Here is a 21,776-nt window from a genome sequence, read left to right as displayed (position 1 = left end):
TACTCCTGTAGGCGTTTCTCATGTCAGCACTTGTTCATGATAACTGGCACCTTGCCCAATGGAAATAAACACAAATGCTCAAAATAATCGCCGAAAATCAGGAAAATTGCAATCCATAGCATTGTACATGAACATCTCAATAAAGTCAATATATTTATTCTAATTTATTGAGCTGTATCTGTTATGAAGTGATGGCTTTTGACGTGCACGTTGACAACAGAAGTTGGCATATTGTCATTGGGGAGGGGAAAAGAAAGATTTTAGAACTTCCACCTCAAATGTAGTTTTAATGAAGTGGTGTGTAAACATTGGTGTGTTTGTGTTGCCTCTTTTTGAGCCGGGTGTTTGTTCCTCCTGTAAAAGATTGCTTTACTGGTCTGACAGGTTTCGAGGTCACAAATGTGAAACAACTACAGTGTTCCAGCCGCAAAGCGAATTGAGTGGAAAGCTTTAAAAAGCATACAAGAAGTGAATAGTAACACCTGCCATGTGCTACTGTTCAAGGTTTGGCTCACTTAGAAAGGACATTATAGCTATACTGTATACGTAGATCTAAAACTGCTGATATTAAGTTGGGAGGGGTCACTGAGAAATTGATTTTTTTAAAAGCATTAGTGGATATACTACATCCATCTATCCAACCATCTTTCCATTCATTTTCCTATCTGTTATCTCTAATGTGGCGCTGAGAAAAATTAGACTCCTGCAAAATAATCAGTTCTATAATTTTGCAGTTCATTGATGTGTGTTTCTAAGTGTGATTTTTTTTTAATTCTCTATACAACTGAAAACTACAATTTACCTTTATAAAAACCAACCTTCATAAAAAAAATGGCACACAAAATAAAATCAAAATATATTTGTTGATTTTACTTTTTGTTGAAAATCAGTACAAAAATGTGCAATTTCTCTTTTACAAATACTACAAATCCCTTCTCAACATAATGCAAACAATAATATTTATATTTGTTTTTTGCTGTGTTCCATTACTTCTGATTTCAAACTCAATGTCTTTGTTAAAAAAAATATGTAAGAGCAACAACATGCAGGGGCAACAATGTATTATATCAGTTTTCCATTACTAGTATGTAGCCTGCAATGAAAAACAGTTGGTCAAGAAGCTTTTATTTCAACAAGTAAGAACATTTCCAAGTTCCCCTGAACATTTCAACAATGTAAGGTGCATTTTCACAAAAAACATGAAATTGTCTGTGTGAAAAAGTGTAGTGCAAGATGATGATACTAGCGTCTTGCTAAATCAGTGATTCTCAACCAGTGTACTAGGGCACATTAGTGTGCCATGGACACCCTTCAGGTGTGGTGTGGGAATTGATAAAAATTGACGAAGTTGCTGTAAGAAATATTTACAAGAAATAATGTCTTTGTTCATCTATTTGTGCCAGTGAGGGATTTCAACAAATAAATGGGTTTCTTTTAGATAGGAGAGAGTACTGTAATCAGTTTATCCACTTTTTTGTGGCATTTTTGTTTGTTGGTTTCCCGTGCAATATTTCAGTTGTAAAATAAGTGCCTTGGCTCCATAAAGGCTGGAAATCACTGGTCTAGGTGGTTCCATCTTGTCGTGATCATCAAAGTGGATCAATCTCAAAAGTCAAGTGTGACAAACATCAACGGGAGATCCAACAAAATGTTCCTTCTCACGTCCTTCATTTTCACTTTCCTGACCATCTAGATACAGAGACCCGGACCTCGAGAGACAGGTGCAATCGGTCTTTATCAATGACACAACTGGAAAGCCCTTTTGATGCTGCAATGACATGTCGGGACCTTTTTGATCAGGGCATGGAAACCAGAGGATTAAATCATAACTAATGGTAGTTTAAGTGGTCCTGTCTTTCTTTCTTTTACTTGAATAAAATAGTCAATGTAGTTTCCCCAAAGTTCAGAAAGTTAAAAGCAGTTGAATAGCAAACCAGCAAATAAATCTTTTTTTTTTTTTTTTTTTAACTCGGGTGTGCTTTTTATCATTCTTAACATGGTGGACATTTCAGTTCTTTATACATTGTCTGTGAAGTTATCTTTCGGTGTTGTTAGTTAGTGATTTCATATCAAATCTAGTTTATCAACAAGTTCCTTTGAACTAGACCCCCATCCGGGCCTGGAAAATCACAACCCAATTAAGGTGAAAAAAGAAAACTTGAGAGGGGATGACAAAATGAGGGATTCCCCTTCCTTCCCTTTGTCAGTTATTTCCAAAAATGAATCTTTTCTTGTTATCTTGAAGATATCTCAAAATGTTCCTGATAATCAGTCAAGTGTGATAAATGCCAAAAAGAGATCCGGCAAAATGTTCCTTCATTACAAGGTTTGGAACCTTTCCTTGTATCCTTCATTCTCCATTTTTTTTTTCCGTCTGGTGGACGTTTGGTGTGACATTGTCGCATGCGTATGCTGCCGTCGGATGAAGCCAGGAGACGAGCGTCTGGGTGTCTCCCCATTCAGAAGGCTCACAGGATGTCACTTTTGGGCAGGTTGAGCTCCTCCTCAGGCACCACCAGGCCGCCCATGTACCAGAAGATCCACAGGAAGAGGCTGAGGAAGATCAGCAAAGGTCCCGAGAACACAAAGAAGTCCCAGTAGCTCAGCGGGGCGAAGATACCGACGAGGAAAAGCAGGAAGCCCACCACGTCCAGGAACACGGCCAGAGCAAGGAAGAAAGACGTGCATTTGTTGGTCTCCATGGCCGAAGCGAGATGAGCCGAGGCCGAACGGGCTGCTTTGACACTGGCAGCGCTCCTCACGGGACTCCTGAAGAATCCTGGAGTGGAAGGACCGGTTCATGAAGAAGTCCATCTTCATTCTTGTGCTGGGCCGACTTGTTTCGCTCCTTCCTGATGACTTTTGACTGCCTCACACCGCCAGTCAGCATAACAACATAAAATCGCAGCCAAAATCTCCCCCTTTAAAGAACAAACATTTATTGCCTATTGTTTTAGAGACACAGAAGTAAATAAAAATTGAAATGTACTTCAAGTATTATGAATTTTTACCTTTTAAAAAAATTAATTCCTGACAGTGTCGAGAATCCGGGAGGAACGGTGGAGCAAGTGGTTAGATTGTTGGCCTCACAGTTCTGAGGACCGGTGTTCAAATCTCAGCCCCTCGTCTTCCTCTTTCTGGCTCATTTCTCCTCAGGTTGTTCTTTTCCTCCAACACATCAACCCATTCTCTCTCTTTCTCTCTCGAAAGTCCCTTCTTTTCACTCTGGTTATTGTCACATATGACTTTAAAGCAGGTATACACACAAACATGACTCTCTGCTAATCCTTTCTCAATCAATTAATTCAAAGGGAAGTCAGAAGGAGAAATTGCTGCATGGGTATTTCTGTCTTTTAAAAACTGAGGTTGCAGAGAGTTACAGGGCCTGACAAAATGTGCCAGCGACTTTCTAAATGTGAGTCACAAGAAGACCGTCACCTCAGAATGGAGTGCAGCAGAACCCCCTGAGGCTAAGAGCGCTGACAGTGACAGCGGGAACAACTTCAGCTTTGGATTTGGAGTACATAGAGGAAGGATGTCTGCTCTATTCAACATTCACCTTCACCAAACTGTTCCAGTATGTTCATCTAATATTGACAAATAAATGCAGTATTAAGACCACAAGTATAAATGATGTCCTTCACAGACCGATTATCATTGTCAAGGTTTTTATTTTTGGGGGTTGGAAATTTTGTTTTGGAGCTTTCTATTGACAACCTTGGATGTGACATTACCGTTTAATTTCAGGGGCAAGGAAAAAAAATTAAAGGCCCAGTAAACTGAACAAAGAAACATCTGGTCAATTTGACGCATACCGGAGAAGAGTGTTGTTTACAAGTCTGTCAAATCAATATAAGATATATATAGAGTGTTACCCGTTATTCATGGGGATGGTAGCTTACAACACGCTGGCACGCATGCTAACAGTGTAACCAGTGTGTTCAAATGTACTTTGTTGGACAATTGCAAATGTTGGAACTCAGTGTGCACATAATAAGGCACCATGTCTAATGTGGTACCTCATCTATTGAGAATAGAATTTAGGGCCTTTATGATCATGAAAATATGGTAAATTAAAACAAAAAAACCTTGGGAGACCAACATCCGCGAACATGCAGGGCGCGAGTGGTGAACCATGAATGGGATATATAGGGCGTCACGATGGAGAAACTAGTTAAGAATGTTGGCCTCGCAGTTTTGAGGATCGGGGTTCATACCTCGGCTCCGCTTGTGTGGAGTTTGCATGTTCTCCCCGTGCCAGCGTGGGTTTTCTCTGGGCACTCCGGTTTCCTCCTATGTCCCAAAAATCATGCAATAATCGGAGACTCTAAATTGCCCCTAGGTGTGATTGCGAGTGTGATTAGTTGTCTGTCTCTATGTGCCCTGCTATTGGCTGGCAACCAGTTCATGGTGTACCCCACCTACTGCCCGATGATAGCTGTGTTATGCTTCAGCATTCCCATGACCCTTGTGAGGATAAGCAGCTCAGAAAATGGATGGAAGTTGAGAGATCAGTCCAGGGTTTATCTCAACTTTTGTCGCAGGTCACCTGGAATAGACTCCATTTTACCCAAAACTCTAATAAGGACAGGTGCGATAGAAAATGGATAAAGGAAAATCCATTTTCGTTAGCATAAGACCGTTTCTTGGTCAAGAAAAACAAGACTTGGTTCTCTTTAAAGTATGAATTTAAGTGACCTCCCCTTCCTTGTCAATATTGCCACACTCTTGTCAGGTAGGACAGCTTTGACTCTTCTGTGAAGCCTTTCCACAAGGTTTAGGAGAATGCGCTGAGGATTTTTTTTTTTTTTAACCATTTTTCCCAAAGCACATTTTTGAGGTGACACACTGATGTTGGACAAGAAGGCCTGGCTCCCAGTCTCTGCTCAAACTCAAAACAAAAGGTGTTCTTTTGGGTTGAGGTCAGGACAGTGTGCTGCAGGTCAGTCAGATTCATCCAGACCAGACTCGCTCATCTTTGCTTTGTGCACTGTTGCTGTCATGTTGGAAGAGGAAGTGCCAGCTCCAAACTGTTCCCACAAAGTTGGGAGTATGGAATTGTCCAGTTTCTCTCGATATGTTGGAGTGTTCAGAGTTCCTTTCAGTAGAACTAAGGGCCCAAGCCCAGCTCCTGATAATCAACCCCACACGATAAACCCCCCTTTCCAGCCCATTCCATGAAGCCCTCTGTGTTCTGTTCTTGAGCTAATCTGAAGGCCAAGTAAAGTTAGGATTTCTGTAGCAATTGAGTCAGCTGAAAGCCGGCGACCTCCTCACACAGCGTGCCTCAGCATCCGCTGACTCCGCTCCATCACTTTACACTGGCTGCTGTGGCTCCCCTTGCATACCTCTGCTTCTCCATTTTTGTTGCTTCACTTGAGCGGTGGCCTATCTGAAGCTCATTCGTCACGAAAATTTTGGCTTGCAACACAAAGCAAAAAAGCGGCGGCACATAACTTGAAAAACTCCTTAATCAGGAGCACTTGTAAGTTAAGGTATTAGTGGATTCCATAAAACGTGAGGAACGTTACCACTTTATTAAGGAAGAAGTGTGCGGGTTTGCCTGTTTGACGCTGTCGTTTTGTGTGTGTGTGTGCGCATGTTCCAGGAACCTGGTGTTTGTTTAGTTTACAACGCCCAACCGGTTGGCGGGGTGTCACATGACCATGATGGAAAATCAAAAAGCAAATATGACTCGGCTGTTTTGCTGTGTGGGGCGCCACAGAAACCTGGGAGGTGTGGGCTCCAATTCAAGGTTACCTGTTTTGTTACAAGGTTATTATTGACGGCTGATTAAAATAACATTAAGGAGACATTTCCAATGATTGTAATAATGTGCAAAAATAGTCATTAAAGGTTGTTGTTTGTGTTCATATAGTGTCAGTGTTGTCCACCTTCATCTTTGTTATCCAAAACTGTAGCTGTTACGGTTGAATGCCTCATTGTTGTATTCATCATTCTTGTATCCTTCATTATCATGTCCTCTGTCCATCGTTATAGTTTATGTGGTTTTGTCGTAGTAGTTTATAAAGGGTAATTAAGCGTCACAGCTGCTTGCCTTCATCTTTGTTGTCTGTCATTGTTATATCCTTCCTTTTCATAGTTTAAAAAAAATTCAATCAGTTTTTTTTTTTTTTTTTTTTTGTGGTTGTGTTAGGGTCGCTCCAAGACAAGATTTGCCAAAAATCAGTCTGTCAAAACCCTCAGTCTGGTTGGAATGATCACTTCAACTTGACTCCAGCACATCAAGAATGTTAAAAATCAGATGATGGCCATTGTTGTTTTTTTTTTTTTTTTGGGTGATACCGCCTGTAAAAAAAAAAAAAAGACAGTGATGCAGCTGGCCTGACATTTCTGAGGAAAAGGGTTCAAATCCCAGCCCCGCCCATGTGGTTTCCATGACAGCTGGGATAGGCTCCAGCACTCCCGTGACCATTGTGTGGATAAGTGGCTCAGAAAGTGGATGGATGGTAAAAAAACAAACAAAAAAAAAAACACCCTCAAATTAGATTGAAAGTGTATAACTGGATTATTTCTCAATATATTTCCTCAACCCTTTGGTTTTGTTTGCAACTTGGGAAAGGCCTTCTCCCATTGGCTGAGAAGTTTCAGTTGAAAATATCCACATTTAGACACGTAGGGTCCAAAATTGTGAGTGAGGGGCTCTGAAATTCGACTATTATTGCCGAGAAGAAAATTGTTGGGATTAGATTAATCTTTCTTTTTGGCCAATTTATTTGTTAAAGATGATGATATAATGATGATTTTCGAGTCGTTTGAAATGCTCATTCCTTGTTTTTTTTTTTTTTATTAAGAAATGATAAAGAGGCCGACAATAGTTATTCAAGGTTGTTGTTAGCATTACACATGTTCACCTTCATATTTGTTGTCACAGTCAACGACTTCATAACCTTCATTGTCATATCCTTCCTCTTTGTAGTTTTCCTGGTTGTGTGCTTCTTTATCAGCACACTTTTCATGGCTGTACGCTTCGCACTGTTGTTTGTTGTAACCGACCTTGTCATCGTAGTTTTCCTTTGCGTACGTGCCATTATCGTATCCGTTATGGTATTTTTCCTGGCCGTATCTTTTGTTGTTGTTCACGTGGCGCTGTTCTTGATTGCTGTTAAAGTTTTGTAAGTCCACTTCCTTGTGAACGGTGGCCTTTCCCCAAGTGACCCTGCTGGCTTGGTGAGGTTTCGTGTCTCCCGCGAGCTCAGCGTCGTGCGCGCGCGTGTCGCTGGCCGTACTCGCGCCCGCCGTTGCGGCCATTTTCCGACTGAGCCTCTCGGACAGCTTGCGGACGATGCGCTCAGCGAGGCCGGCCGCCCGGCGGAGGTCGCGTCCGTCGTCCGGCGCGACGCGGGCGTTGCCCGCGTACCACATAACCCAGAAGCCCAAACTGATGAAGATGATGAGCGCGCCCGTGAAGATCAAGAAGTCGCCGTAGAACTGTCCGTCGGCCGCGCGCACGTCCGCGAACACGCCGACCAGCAGGAGCGTCAGGCCGACGACGTCCAACGACAAGCCGACGACGACGAGCGGCAAACATTTGCCCAGCAGGCTCCTCACGTCCATAGCGACGAGCGAGGAAACATCACATTTAAAAAAAAGTAACGGGCAATCACTGGGAGGAAAGAAAAAAAAAAAAAGGGAAGATGCTCGATGCTCGCCTGCAACACGAGAGACACGCCCACACGGTAAACAATAAGGGGCGTAGAGGAGGAGGGGCACTGGCACACACACACACACACACACACACACACACACACAACACACACACACACACACACACACACACACCACACACACACACACACACACACACACCTGTACTGGTATGCAAATACATTCACGCACATGGCATACACACATTTATACACGCACTCGTACATACAGGGACTTGTGCAATCACGTTTTAAACATCCATCCATTTTTTGAGCCACTTATCCTCACGAGGACCACGGGATCCCTGCTGTCAACGGGCAGGAGGGGGTGGGGGGCCGGGGGGGGGGGGGTAGCCCTGAACTGGTTGCCAGCCAATCGCAGGGCACATGGAGACAAACTAGTCACACTCACAATCACACCTAGAGGCAATTTAGAGTGTCCAATTCATGTTGCATGTTTTTGGGATGTGGGAGGAACACAGGCGGGGCCGAGATTGAACCCGGGACCTTTGAACTGTGAGGCCAAAGCTGGGAATTTGTTAAAAATTGAGGCATTTTTAACGCAGATTTTTTTTTTTTAACCAAACACTGACTTGTACAACAACCAAAACATTCGAACTCTGAGGTTCCACTTGGTCGTGCCTCTAGTACACAAACACACACACACACACACACACCACACACACACACACACACACACACACACACACACACACACACACACACACACACACACACACACACACACACTTGTACAACTCCACACACCCAATGCAAATCCTTCAGCCTTCTAAAAGCAGATTTGATAGTCAAATCCATGTTGTAGTTTTGCACGTTTTCTTCATTGGTGTGTGCATTAAAAAGTGCAACTTGGTTTAAGTAAATGTGGAGCGATTTATTGTTGTTTGTTGTGATTTAAAGACATGACTTTTCCTAAATATATGCCATGACATTCCTTGTCAAAGGGTTCTGCCGGCCCCTCACTCGAGTCTCGAGAGAGTCGAGAGGAAAAGTCGAGCGGCGTTTAATAATTCATGCAGTCAATCAGATCGCATTAGTCCTGCCCTCAAGTGCGCTTTTCCATTATCAACATTCCTGAGTATCCCCCTGGCATCCTTCCACATTGGTGGGAAGAAGTCACATACGCTACATCACAAAAGTGAGCACACCCCTGTTGTGGAAAATTGAATTCTGCCTTTATGAGCTAACACAAGAAATGTAACTACGACAATGTGCCGTTGTCAGTGTACATTTACCGTCCCCTACAACAATGAACAGACAGCCATTACTTTCTTATTCATGGGAAACAAAAGTGAGCACACACCCTTAGTGAAACTGTCCAAATTGGGCCCAGTTAAAGCATTTTCCCACTCTAGTGTCATGAATGACTCATTAGTGATACAAACACTGCGGTAAAAATGGATAGAAGGTGTGTTGAATGTACTATTTGTAAAACAGTTGGTGTATTTGGAATCATTTACCCATTCCCTGCTCCCTAATAAATAACAAAAGGGGGTAAAAAAAAAGTCAAAACAAAGAAATAGTCGTTTAATGCTCTGTAATCCACAGCAAGCGCAAAAACGAAACTCAAATTCAGTGTAGCAAAGCCCCAAACTTTCAAGGGAGAGAAACGTGGTTGGCTTTAAAAATCGGAGGGGAACCCAGTAGAGCAATGATGCAGGAATGTCAGAGGGTGTGCAACGGAAGAGCAATCAACCGACAATTGTTGGAACAGTCTTGCATGGACGCACAGTGAAATAATCTTGCATTGAGTGTTCTTCTTCACTGGTTTCATCGGCGGTTTGCCTCGACCTGGCAGTGTAGCCGTAGATCATTTTTGATCAGGTAATGTGGATAAACACCATCCACCAGTTTGCAGATCCAGATCTGGAATATAAACTAGGCTTACAATGGAAAGACCAGTGGAGTAATTCACATTTTTAATGGGGGGTATCATGTTTCTCTGTAAGCAACACTCAGTATAGATGTTTTTTTTTAGATAATAGTCATGTTAGACATGTTTGAGTAATCATGTTTTGTTCAAAATGGATCACTGTAATGCGTCAGTGAGAAGAAAGCAGCCACCTCCGCTCGATTAAACTGCTTAGCCGCTCACCGTTTTATTTATTGCATCATTCTTGGCTACGGGATGATGTAATCACAATTGTTTGCTTTTGTGCTTTTAGTGATATATTTTTGTGTGGTTGGGGGTGGAGGGCGGTCAGGATGAGCGGAGACTTTGATGTGGATGGTTGACGCTGGCGAGGTCCTGTTAACGTGTCAGTACCAGTTTTGTTAACAGCAGCTACATAAAATAGCATTTCTGTAACATTTGATTTGAGGGTGACGTTCTGTTGGCAGTGTAAGGCTATAAAGGTTTCATTTTCATTTCCCGACAAGTCGTCGTTATGGCGATAAGGATTCCCCTCGGCACAGACGTTGTAATCGTCTCCATCAAAATCCCGCTATGGATTTGATTAATTGTTTCAGGCCTAAAATCAACTATGTAGGGATAAAAAAATCCCTGTAATGTGACAAAGGAATATTTGATTAATTGAATAAAACTAATTATATAAAGCACTATATTAAAAAAAAAAATCACAATTTAGTGATTGGGGAGTATTGGATTTATTGTTTCAGCACTTAGAGTCAACTATATAGGCCATTATCTCAAAATGCCTTTATAGTGATCGTTTACTTGGGGATGAAAAAAAAAGTTATTCTGGGCGCAGTCCCTGGTTTCCAAATCATTCAGTCATTCCCTACAACCGAATCACTCCAAAAGGATTTTTCATTGACTCTTTAAGGAATTATCTCGGTCCGTTATATAAGAATCCCTAGATAGTGGGCCACTTCCTTCTTTGGCTTCTCAAAGCAACTCATGCTTGTGGTCCAGAAGCTTCCTGGCGTTCATATGTTGAAGACGGGATGGCGGTGGAAAGCGAGAGGCTTCTTCAAGGCTCGCCGTCTGTTCTCCTTTGTGATGGGGATGAGGACCACACCCACCACGAACACCATCAGCCCGATGGAGAGTAGGGCGGGGCCCAGAATGTTGCTGACCCTGCGGCTGTGTCCGGCAAAGTAGAGGCCGCTGATGATGATGCCGCACACCAGGAAGCTGCCGCCCGTCGACATGAAGTGGATGGGGAACCAGAAGACGTTGCAGCGGCTTGGTGGCGTCTCGGCCGTCCACAGCGATTCACTGCGGGAGAGGCTGAACACCGTGCTCTCTGTGCGGCTGGGCGGCGTCAGATGGTCGCGAGACTGGGACAGCGTACACTCGCCCAGGGCGATGTTTTCGGGGCTGCCTGGCATCACTTCCTACACAGGGAAAGAACAAAAACAGTTATTGGAAAGCTGGAAAGTCAGATGGTCTAGTACATTAGGTCTGGTTTCTCCTAGTGGCACGCTACAGTGTGACTGAATTATTTGTCCAAACTGTCCATAATATTAAAAGTGGCTGAAACTAAAAAAAAAAAAAAAAAAAAAAAAAAAAAAATCAGGAAATTTAACTCATTGAATGGCAGCCATTTTAGAGCATTTCAACTAATCTTACACGACCATTGAATACTCTGTACTGTGATGGTAAAAGCATGGTACCTTCCAAAATAAGATTTTCTACCTCTTTCTGTTCTTCAGCAGTAGAACATGGGTTGGTTTCACCCCCAAACACTGGTTTCTGATCAAAAAGCAGAAAAAGGAGCCTTTTTTGTGGAAAAAAAAAGCAGTGACTTTGACACAAATATTTCTTGCTTTTATGATGCATCAAACTACAAAACTAATACAGGGCTTTTAATAGTAAAAGATTAATTTCATTTGCAGATACACAACTAAGAAACACTGCATGGGTGGAAATGAACACTTTTCTTTTTTTTTCTATTGACTCTTGTGACAAATACTCCATACCATACGTGTACGGAACACACATGACGTGACTAAACGTCCAACTTGTTGGCATTTCTCTCATAAAGAAAACCCGAAGTTCACTGACTACTCTTTATCATCTACTTCAAAGTTGTGCTGATCTCAAATCCAACGCGATGCAACGTCACCCTATACTGGTGTCCGTTAGTCATGACAGCGGTTTACAAACTTGACTTTCACTGATAACCTGGGAAAGGCTGTCTTCTGTGTCTACACACTGAAAAATGGACAGTTTACCAATATAAAGTACTGAATGGGTTAAATAATGATTACATCAGAATATTTTGCACAGAATTAAATACCACCAGCATAGCATGAGTAGCATGTAGATGAATATTTATACAAATACTGCTCCTAATTTACTCATAACTTGTACTGTATCTCCCTTTATTTTCTTAATTTTCATCTTAACATCCATTCTGCTATTGTAGTTCACATTTTAAATTCAAATATGTGCTATAACTACGGTGGAACAGTGTCAAGTGGTTAGCACGTCTGCTTCACAGTTCTGAGGTCTGGGGCTCAAATCCTGGCCCAGCCGGTATGGAGTTTTCATGTTCTTCCCGTGGCTGCATGGGTTTTTTTGGACACTCCAGTTTCCTCCCACATCCCAAAAACAGGATTTTTTTTAAACATTAATTGGAGACTCTAAAACGGCCCATTGATGTGATAGGGTTAGGGTTAGGGTTGTTAGTGCAAATAGTTGTTTGCTTCTATGTGCCCTACGAGTGGCTGGCGACCAGTTCAGCGTGTACCCTGTCTTTTGCCCAAAGGTGGTTGGGATAGGATCGATCCAGCATGCTTGCGACCCTAGTGAGTATAAGCGGCAAATAATAATCAAGGAATGACTGAATGCTAAAACTAGTGTAATTCAAATAAAAATCATTTCCAATATTTTTTGTGTAACACTAAAGGGAGTTTAGGTATTGGGTACCACACTTTTTAGAATCACTCCCCTACAAGTACGACACGCAAATGAACAAAATTCCTGCAAAATAGGACAAGTGATGGACGTCTCGTAAAGTTCATTCAAAAGCAGGTCAAACTTTTCCTCGACGACGAAGCAAAATTTAAGAAGCTCATGACATCATCATCATTAGCATCACTTAGCGTTAGCGCTGTATCCCAGTTTCGCTTTCCTTGTCAAGGAATAATATTGTGTTACCTTTGAATAAAAGTTGCTCTCAAGGGTCCTGAAGAGTCTTCACGGAGCATTAGAAAATCTTAACAAAGGTCCCGAGAGGAGGAGGAACGCACTGGGAAGCGACGAGAGGCTTCTTCCTGTTCATGGCAGCATCCCGCCCTCCACCTCCTTTACCTCCTCCTCCTCCTCCTCCTCGTCCTCCTCCTGGTCCCTTCTGGTTGGGTTGAAAGCTTCTGGCGCTTCTCTCTCTGGAGGAGGTTCCATAGATGTTCCTGGGAAGGAGTCGACTGTGGGAATGACAGGGTGGTATTGAGAACGACATTATTAGTATTATTATTATTGATCCTCAGTCAGCCTTCAGCCATCGTCAATATGTGTGTTTGTGTGAGGCTTTGCCACACTGACACAGATTCAATACACAGTATGCAACAGCTACACTTTTATACTGTATATCCTTTTTGGTTTGGTATTTTATGTTGTACTCCAGCACTCCCCTTGACCCATGTGAGGATAAGCGGCAAAAGAAAATGGATGGATGGATTTTATGTTGTAGTACACACACACACACACACGCACGCACGTGCACACAGATCTAGCGCCACAAAACTTTTGATAACACTGCGCATATGTATCATAGTTGTTTTTAAAACCTGTATGCTTAAAATAAACTAGTGTGTTGCATTTATTTATTTCAATTAACTGCTAAAGTGAACATTTCCGCGCGTAAAACTGTTTTGAACTATGAAAAAAGATGCTCAGTTGAAGCTTACTTTCAAATAAAAATAGTCGCTGTAAATTTGAGTCTTCATACTCGTGAAATTAAAGCCAACCTATTTCAATTCACTAGTGTATATAAAATGTGTGTGTGTGTATATATATATATATATATATATATATATATATATATATATATATATATATATATATAAACATTGATTTTACTTGTTTAATATGATTTTTTTTTTGGCCCCTGAAACATCAACATTGGCTTCATTTTCGCTTTCATGTTTGCGTTTAATATTGTTAATGTATAACATCATTAAATTCTGCTGAAATCTTTCTTGGATTTTTCCATTATTGACCTACCGATGCTTGTGATTGGATAACTTGTGTGACAAAAAAAAAGACATTTTTTTTTTTTATAGGAACACCAAAATCTTCAAATTTAGAAATACATTAAAAAAACAACCAACAAACAAACAAATGACCCAAATTAACTATTCATTTATTTTCTTCTTCATGGCAGGGAGATGAGAGACTGAAGACATGTTGCATCTTTTTTGTTTTATTATTTTTAGATTTAGATGGTACTTATTAAAATGTATTTACAAATTCCATACTTTTAGACCAGATATTTTGCTCTTTGTTTTGTATTGTATTCTTTTACATACTTTTTTATGCATTTAAAACATAGTTACATACACAACAGTTATGCTTTTAGACTGTCATTAGTTTGTATACTTTTTGGAGTATTCTTTATTGAATTTGTATATTTTAAGTACTACCACCACAACACAGATGAAAAATCGACAAACTTATACTGTAGATATTTTGTTGTTTTTGTATTTTATTATTATCATACAATATCTACCGTACTATTATAGAATTCTTTATTGTATCCATCCATGGAGCACTCCTGCGACCCTTGTGAGGATAAGCGGCTAGGAAAATTCACACACACACACACACACACACACACACACACACACACACACACACACACACACACACACACACACACTTAAAATGAGTGCTTGAGATTGTAAATGTAAAAATGGTTAAAATTCCAATCTTATGTAATGACACATTACATCCAGTAGATGGTAACACTGCCACTTCAGTGAAATACAGATTATGTGTTAATACAATCTCATTCATCAGAAAGCACATGTACAGTTTGCCTTTTTTTTTATTTTACAGGGCGAGTAAAAAATACAATTTGAATGTGCTGTATCCAAATTGTTTGATGTATGTCTGGAGTTGTGGACTTTAAAAAAAAAAAAAATGTTTGCCTGCGTTACCCCACTGTACCGCCATAATTCTTTTAATTTACATAATTCCACCCACAGATCTTCTAAACCTGAGCAAAATATTTTGCCCTCGCACTATCACGTCAACTCCATGTGGTTAGAAGAGCTCCAATATTATCACCGATTAGCGTGTTATTAAAAAGTTTCAGTTGTTTGACATGTTTGGTGGTTTTGGTCTTCCAGCGCTGTTCTTGAAAAATTCACCAGAGGAATTGTGGTTTCCATGATAAACAGACTCCAAAACCTCAGGCTAGCGTGTTGGGATGTCATCGTTATCGGACGCACAAAAACATCCCACTTAGCTCCTTTGTTAACTTTACATACATGTATACATGTAGGTGTGTATCTTTCCAAATGATGTCAACTGAAATTAGTTGACAACTGGAAATGGGTTTAGCTCCTGCGCAGAGCTTTGAATTTCCTGGAAAAGCTCTCAAAAGCTGAGTTTTCTTTGAATTAATTAATTAATCTATTGCAAAAAATCTAAAAAAAAAATAATATCATAATGGGTGTTGTGTGAAAAGTTTGGTGGGGGAAAAACAATGTGAATCTACCATGTAATAAGATTATTGATGTATATTTAAATAAAATGTGAACAATTTACCATTTTTTTCTTTTTTGCTTGAATTTATTAGACATTGTGCAGCTCCTTCTTATGCACGTCCCTTAGCCACCTGCCGCCAGGCATAATCCAGACATAGCGACAGATGAAGAGTTTTCACAACTCACTCAGTAACTTGCAGTAAAATAAATGATTTTTCACAAAGGATAAAGTTTATATGCCTGCGATGATTAAATAACAATAAGCTGTTTCTGTCCATGTGTTATGTGTTGATGAAAGTATTATAATTGCCATACAGATGCTTTTTGTTAGCCTGTCAATAACTTTTCCTGTTATGTGCCAGGCAAAGTTATGTGGTTGCTTGAAATGCGCAAGGTGTACAGTAATTCTCTTTGTTGGATGTTTAGTTTGACATTAAACTTGGCCTGGGAATGACAACATCCAACCTTGAAGCCTCTTTTTTTTGTAACAGTTCTTCACCTTCTGCCAAACTGCTGCTCGTTGTGAAGTGAGATAAAATCTTAGTGCTACATGTTGCTTTTATTCTTTGAAGTTGTTCTGTCGGGAATTGACAAAGAGAACACTAATGGCCTGAAAGTTCACACTTGTCCTTTTTGTTGTTCTTCTGTCTATCGCGGAGGTCCGAATGCTTTTATCCAGAAGTGTCAAACAATTCCCAGATGTCACTGATACGGATCAGGACCAACATTCATCCCAAATCCTCCGCTAGTTATCATACAGTAGCAGCTGAATGTCAATGTTTGTGTTCTGTCCCTTTTAGGGTCCATCTACTATCTACTTCTTTTTCAAGAAGATTCACTACACTATGGTATGATATCAAATGAATCCTCAAACGGCTTTCCTTTTTCTAAACACTTCCTTGTGACCGTCATAATCATTAACAAAGTTAACTTCAATATTTGTCATTTGAATGTTTTTTTATTACATCAGCCTGGTAAGTTGCAGCCTCAATCAAAATACCAGCACTGCATAAGAGATTTTGACGTTCCGTTATCAAAAATATCTCTGTCTGTGGATCAATTTGAATTTTTGTTGTCAATCCTGGTAAAAAACAAAACAAAACAAAACAAAACAAAACAAGTAAATTAGTCAGATCTCAAATGACATAAACAAAAATGCAGCACTCAAATAAAGAAAGGAAAAGAAGAAGAAGATTTATGGACAATAGGTGTACTTCATCATACATCATCTCTTGCATGCAGTTTATATAACAGTTATATTTCTGAAATCCACAAAGATAAGATAAAAGGTAATCTTTTATCACACTAGTTAAAAGGACTAATACTGTCTGAATTAATGGGCTGGCTGATGAAGTTGTTGGGGTCTTGAAAAATGTTTTCGGAATCATAAGACACATTTATTCTACAAGTGCTCTTAGTGGTTCTACTACAACACTGAATATGGATCGCCATTTGATTTATACTATTGTGCCAAATTGTTTGTGTACTAGTCAGCGCTTTGTCCTCACTTGTAAGATGAATAAATACACCAGGAACTGTTTTACAAGAAACATTTTTCCACAGGTGCCTTCCACTACTGTATGACATGTCAGTGCACTAGTAGAATGACTCTGTAGTATTAGTAATGCTTTTTACGGGATGCAGTTTTTCTGCAGACTAATAGGACAATTTGCCATACTGGTAGGACAACTGGCAGCATATCGGAACGGCTGGTTAGGACCTTAGCCTTACAGTTGTGAGGACCGGCGTTCAAATCCTGCCCCCGCCTGTGTGGGCTTTGCATGTTGTCCCCGTGCTAGTGTGGGTTTTCTCTGGGCACTCTGGCTTCCGCCCACGTTCCCAAAACATGCATTCAAGACATTGGAGAAATTGTCCCTAGGTACTGGGCATTCTTCCCGGGCACTGAATATGGAAAGGATTTGTTCAATAGTAATCTGAATTGTCCATTTACTAGTAACCTCTTTGCCCTCAATAGTAAGACAATTTAGCACACATGTAGTAGGATGATTGTCTTACTTGTAATGTTTTATTGTACTACTGCCTTCCACTGCTGTGTGACGTTTCTCTGCACTGGTAGAACGACTGTGTATTTTTAGTAATGTTTCTCTGACATTTATGCACATTAGTTGGACAATTTTGACATATTGGTACTAGTGGCATGCAACTTGTGAAGTTTTGCCCCACTTTTGACATAGAGTTCTATTAGTCCATTTAATAATCTTACTAGTGACGACAAAGAGTGTACTGGTGGATGGACTTCAAGTTTGGTATCGATGATATGGAATTAATGTGCAACACTTGACACCATTTTCAAGTTTTGTCCCATAAAAATATGAAAAAGGTGCAAGGGATCGCTATCAATCAATCAATCTGACACTCACAAAACATAATAAGTAGAATTTATTGAAGTTTATTAGAGAACTAAGATCAGGTAAAACAACAGGTGGATGCTATGGCTGTTGATTGGCTGGACACAAGGGGAAAGGGTGGGTCAAGAGATGCCACTCACACGCGCACACTTAAACACACGTACACACAATTGGTATAAAAACAACTTTTAATTCGTTTTTTTTTTTAACGTGTGATGGCTGCCAGAAAAGCATTTATCCAATTGAATGTGGAAGGGAAAGGAGGCAGGAAGGAGGAGCTTGACGGGCCATTGTCTTGATTTTTTTCCTGCAAACACTCAGATGCGGTGCGACCTCAAATGCAGAGGACGTTAACAGCGCTGAGCTAAAGGTGCTAATAAACGCGTAACACGTGACATAACATGAATCTTATCTAGATTAAAAGGTCTACGTTAGAGAAAAAAAGTTTGACTGGGAGAGCATTTACAGAAGCATATTTACAGTATTTAAGCATAGTCGCATGAATGCTAATGACAATGGGAAAGATGTTTTTGCGCAGCTCTTGGGATCAGCAAACGTTAGCAATGATGTCATATTGGCGCATCTGCATGAATGGTAAATAACGTGGCTCGGCGAAGATGAAGTCCTCATCACTCGGCGCTTGTGCAGTCACCCAACGATGTCGTCGTCAGCACTGAAGTAAATGTCGTGCGATGTTGTGTGCTACATTTTCTAATATTGATGTGATTCCATTGATGTTACTTCATTTTCATGGGAACATTACCAAAGATATTCTAATGTTCATGATGATGTCATCACTGGCATCTGGTTGGCTGCATAAATGCTAACATGATGTCGTGCTATGTCATTTGCTACGACATCTCGTATTTATGTCATTACATTGGCATGACATCATTTTAGTGCGAACACTAACATAGATGTCATTTTACTGTTGATGAGGATTTCATCACACGAAAATGGTAACACGATGTCATCTTTGAGTGGCTGAGTGAAAAATAACAATAATGTTGCAACAATGGTCCCATTTTAGCTAACAATGACGTCAGTGCTAGCAATTGTGTGGCTGTGCTAAATGCAATGCTAAGAATAATGTTGCAAAGATGAGGAGTTATTTTAGCATTTAGTATTACAGCTACCAAGATGTCACAATCAAATTTTCCGTGGATGTATGAATGCTAAGGCGACATTGACTTTGTATGGCCACATGAATACTACAGCTGCCCATCTCGCTGTCCAACTGTTCTGTGTCAACCATCGAGACTTTGAAGTTCCTGGCAATTACAGTTCCTCAGACCTGAAGTAAGATACCAACATCAACTCCATCTTCAGACAGGCCCAGCAGAGGATGTCCTTCCTGCAGCTTCTGAGGAAGCATGGCCAACCACAGGAGCTGTTGAGGGAGTTCTACACAGCGATCATTGAATCAGTCCTGTGTTCATTCATCACAGTGCTGCCACAAAAAAAAAAAAAAAAAAAAAGCATTATGTCTGACTGCAACAGACAATTATAACTGCTGAGAAAAATCAAGAACTTGCACACTCCCACAACTAACAAGAGCATGCAAAATCCTCTTGGACCTGTCACATTCTGGTCGCCACCTTTTTCACTATTTGTTCAGGTAGGCGCTACTACTAAACTAAAGGCCAACTAAAACTAGCAGACATTCCAACATCTACCTCTAGCCACTCACATCTTAGTTAATTTACAATTCCATTGTAATTTGCTTTTAATTATGTCTTCAAATTGTTCTCAAATCTCTGCCAAGGCAATTACACATTATTTGTACACTCACTGTAGTTGTCTCGCTACCCTGCACGACTTGCATATCCGTTCTTGACCAATCCGTACTGAAGTCTGCACCATTTACAGAATGGCCACTGTTGCAGATTATTGCCCTATTAGTCAATTCAAACTACTCTAAATTGTCAGAGGACTCTCCATCTTTTGCACAACAGCCCCCTCCCCCCCCCCCAAAAAAAAATCCTTGTGACATACTTGGCAAATAAAGATGATTCAGATTCCGATGCTGTTTTGGCAATTATCATTTTGGCTCATAATGACAATCGATAGCAGTAGCATGGCAGAGAGAGTGCTAACAATAAAGTTTGATTTGGGCACTAACCATGTTAGCATTTAGCATGCTAGCAGCGACATTGCATTAGCATAGTTGTATGAATCCTTACAATTGACATTGGGGCGGCAACCTAACCCAATTCCAGTGCTAGATGAAATACTTTATGTCCTCGGTTCCAAAATGTAGGATCTGCTTGAAGCCCTTGCGATGAGGTGAGAAACACCTTCGTCTCTACACCAAAAGCCAAAAGGAAGTGTAGGAGCAAGAACAGGAAGTGATAAAACAATCACTTTGCTGGTTGTATTTACATAGATTGACGTCATCTTAGCCTAGCGAGTGAATGCTATCCAAGACGTCACATTGTAACATGCTAATGATGTTGTCACACTAGGATTTGAGTGGCCACAAAAAAACGACTTAATTTTAACGTTTGGCATTTTAACATTTAGGATTTTAGTCAGCAACTACAGCATTTGCAGGGCCACGGGAACACCAATAACTACAAAATTGAGGGTTAGGGTCATCATTTTACGATTTACTTAATGAAGACATCATCACAATAATTCGTGTGGCTATGATAACGTTAAGAACAACCTTGTTAAGATTATGTCATTTTAGCATTATCATTTTACCAAATTTTGACATCATCGCTAGCATTAGTGTTTGTTCAAGCGCTAAGAAAAAAGTAATGAAGATGGCGTCATTTTAGAATTCAGCAGTTTACCAAATGATGGTGTCACCTCTAACATTTGCATGAACATTTGAATGCTAATGTGAAGTACTATATGCGCAATTGTGTTAATATTATAAAATGGAGGATTGGTCGCCACAGTGAAGCCCTTGTGACGCTGTTCGCCGGTGGGCGACAGGAAGTGGAGCAACAGGAAGCGGTCTCGTCTGCTGCAGTCAAACGGTGACCTCGTTTGTCCCATGATGATGTCCTGTGCCAAACTGCAGGTGGTCCACCGTGTGCGTCCGGCGCGAGGCAAAGGCCTGCCTTTTGGCGGTGCTGGCGTGCGTGTTGACGCCGAGCGTATTGACGCTGAGCGTGTTGACGCTGAGGTTGTTGACGCCGAGTGTGTTGTAGGTATCGCCAGGCTCAGACAGCATTTTGCCCATGTGGTGGCGTTCATGCATGGGCGTGGTGGGCATCAGCATGTCGGCGTGAGACATGGCACGGGCCATGGCCTTTTGGCGAAACTTGTTGCGACGAACGGCGGGAGACAGCAAAGGATCCTGGGAGCGTAGGCGCTCTGCCGACAGTAGCAGTTCTTCTGACGGGTGGCGATTGCCCCCGTAGGAAGTCGGAGCTGCATTGCCATAAGATGAGAGGCCACAGTCCCCGCGGCGGGGAGTCCGCGGCGGGGACAGGACATGGTCCTGTGACATAGCACGCTGGACGCGGTGAGGGCGCTGACGTTGCTGATGTTGCTGTTGATGATGTTGATGGTGGTGCAATGGCGGCGGATCGTTTAGCATGGCCATATGGGTGTGGCCTCGGCCGCCAAAGTCCGCTTGGTGATGCTTCCTGGCATAGAAGTCATCCACTTCCTTGTCACCTGACACACAAAAACATGTCACGTCACATGCTGAGTCAGTACCTGGTGGGGTTGGTGGGGTAAGGAACTCTGTCAATATGGGTTGATTAGCTTCATTAGAGTAACAACGACAAAGAAGTAACATGAGTTCTCCACCATCAGGTATGTACTTGATCAATTTTTTGTCTGCATTGTTCTTGTAAATTCACGTTTTAAGCAATTAGGTAATATTTAATAATTTCCCATGGCACACCTGAAACACTAATGTGCCACGGCACACTGGTTGGGAACTTCACGATAGTACTACAAAGGTCTATTATACTGTGTATATTTTTTGTGAGATTTTTGTTTAGTTGTGTGCCGTGAGATTTTACATTTACAAAATGTGTGTTTTAGCTCAATAAAGGTTGAGTAACAGTCCATCCATGCATTTTCCAAGCCGCTTATCCTCACAAGGATCCCAGCTAACTTTGGGCAAAAGTTGAGA

At 41.1% G+C, this 21,776-nt stretch overlaps 3 protein-coding genes across 6 annotated transcripts in view; all 3 read right to left on the bottom strand.

Annotated features, from left to right (window-relative positions):
• Nucleotides 1-907: 907 nt before the first annotated feature.
• Nucleotides 908-7,767, bottom strand: LOC133515019 (transmembrane protein 238-like). The gene is made up of 2 exons (XM_061847226.1): nt 3,012-7,767; nt 908-2,921 (listed from the first exon to the last, which is right to left on the bottom strand). The coding sequence occupies exon 1, from the start codon at nt 7,576-7,578 to the stop codon at nt 6,862-6,864; it is 717 nt and encodes a 238-aa protein (XP_061703210.1). The 5' UTR covers nt 7,579-7,767; the 3' UTR covers nt 908-2,921; nt 3,012-6,861.
• Nucleotides 7,768-10,372: 2,605 nt separating this feature from the next.
• LOC133514820 (phosphoinositide-interacting protein-like) lies at nt 10,373-12,893 on the bottom strand. 4 transcript variants are annotated; one of them, XM_061846810.1, is made up of 3 exons: nt 12,757-12,893; nt 11,268-11,346; nt 10,373-10,988 (listed from the first exon to the last, which is right to left on the bottom strand). In XM_061846810.1, exon 3 carries the CDS (start codon nt 10,980-10,982, stop codon nt 10,578-10,580), a length of 405 nt encoding a protein of 134 aa, XP_061702794.1. In that variant the 5' UTR covers nt 10,983-10,988; nt 11,268-11,346; nt 12,757-12,893; the 3' UTR covers nt 10,373-10,577. The 4 variants fall into 4 exon arrangements, with proteins under 4 accessions (XP_061702794.1, XP_061702793.1, XP_061702795.1 ...); XM_061846809.1 differs by having other exon boundaries at nt 11,290-11,346; XM_061846811.1 differs by lacking the exon at nt 11,268-11,346 and having other exon boundaries at nt 12,757-12,785.
• A 4,878-nt stretch (nt 12,894-17,771) lies between these two features.
• Nucleotides 17,772-21,776, bottom strand: part of LOC133514925 (protein shisa-6-like) — a 53,784-nt gene continuing 49,779 nt past the window's right edge. The window contains exons 8-9 of the mRNA XM_061847031.1: nt 19,861-21,310; nt 17,772-19,127 (exon numbers count right to left, since the gene is read on the bottom strand). Coding sequence (XP_061703015.1) covers nt 20,658-21,310 — 653 coding nt within the window. The 3' untranslated portion in view covers nt 17,772-19,127; nt 19,861-20,657. The remainder of the gene's footprint in view (nt 19,128-19,860; nt 21,311-21,776) is intronic.

The sequence above is a fragment of the Syngnathoides biaculeatus genome, chromosome 16, assembly GCF_019802595.1.
Source record: "Syngnathoides biaculeatus isolate LvHL_M chromosome 16, ASM1980259v1, whole genome shotgun sequence".
Classification (NCBI taxonomy): Eukaryota; Metazoa; Chordata; class Actinopteri; order Syngnathiformes; family Syngnathidae; genus Syngnathoides; species Syngnathoides biaculeatus.
The sequence above is the reverse complement of the archived record's forward strand: the minus strand, read 5'-3'. Positions and strand labels throughout refer to the sequence as shown.

Bases quoted from the DNA above. Each gene is read 5' to 3' on its own strand.
- LOC133515019 (XM_061847226.1), bottom strand. From the start codon at position 7,578: ATGGACGTGAGGAGCCTGCTGGGCAAATGTTTGCCGCTCGTCGTCGTC.
- LOC133514820 (XM_061846808.1), bottom strand. From the start codon at position 11,433: ATGCATCATAAAAGCAAGAAATATTTGTGTCAAAGTCACTGCTTTTTT. The intron at 10,989-11,289 runs GTAGAAAATCTT...TTCCCTGTGTAG, and splicing joins CTGCTGAAGAACAGAAAGAG to GAAGTGATGCCAGGCAGCCC.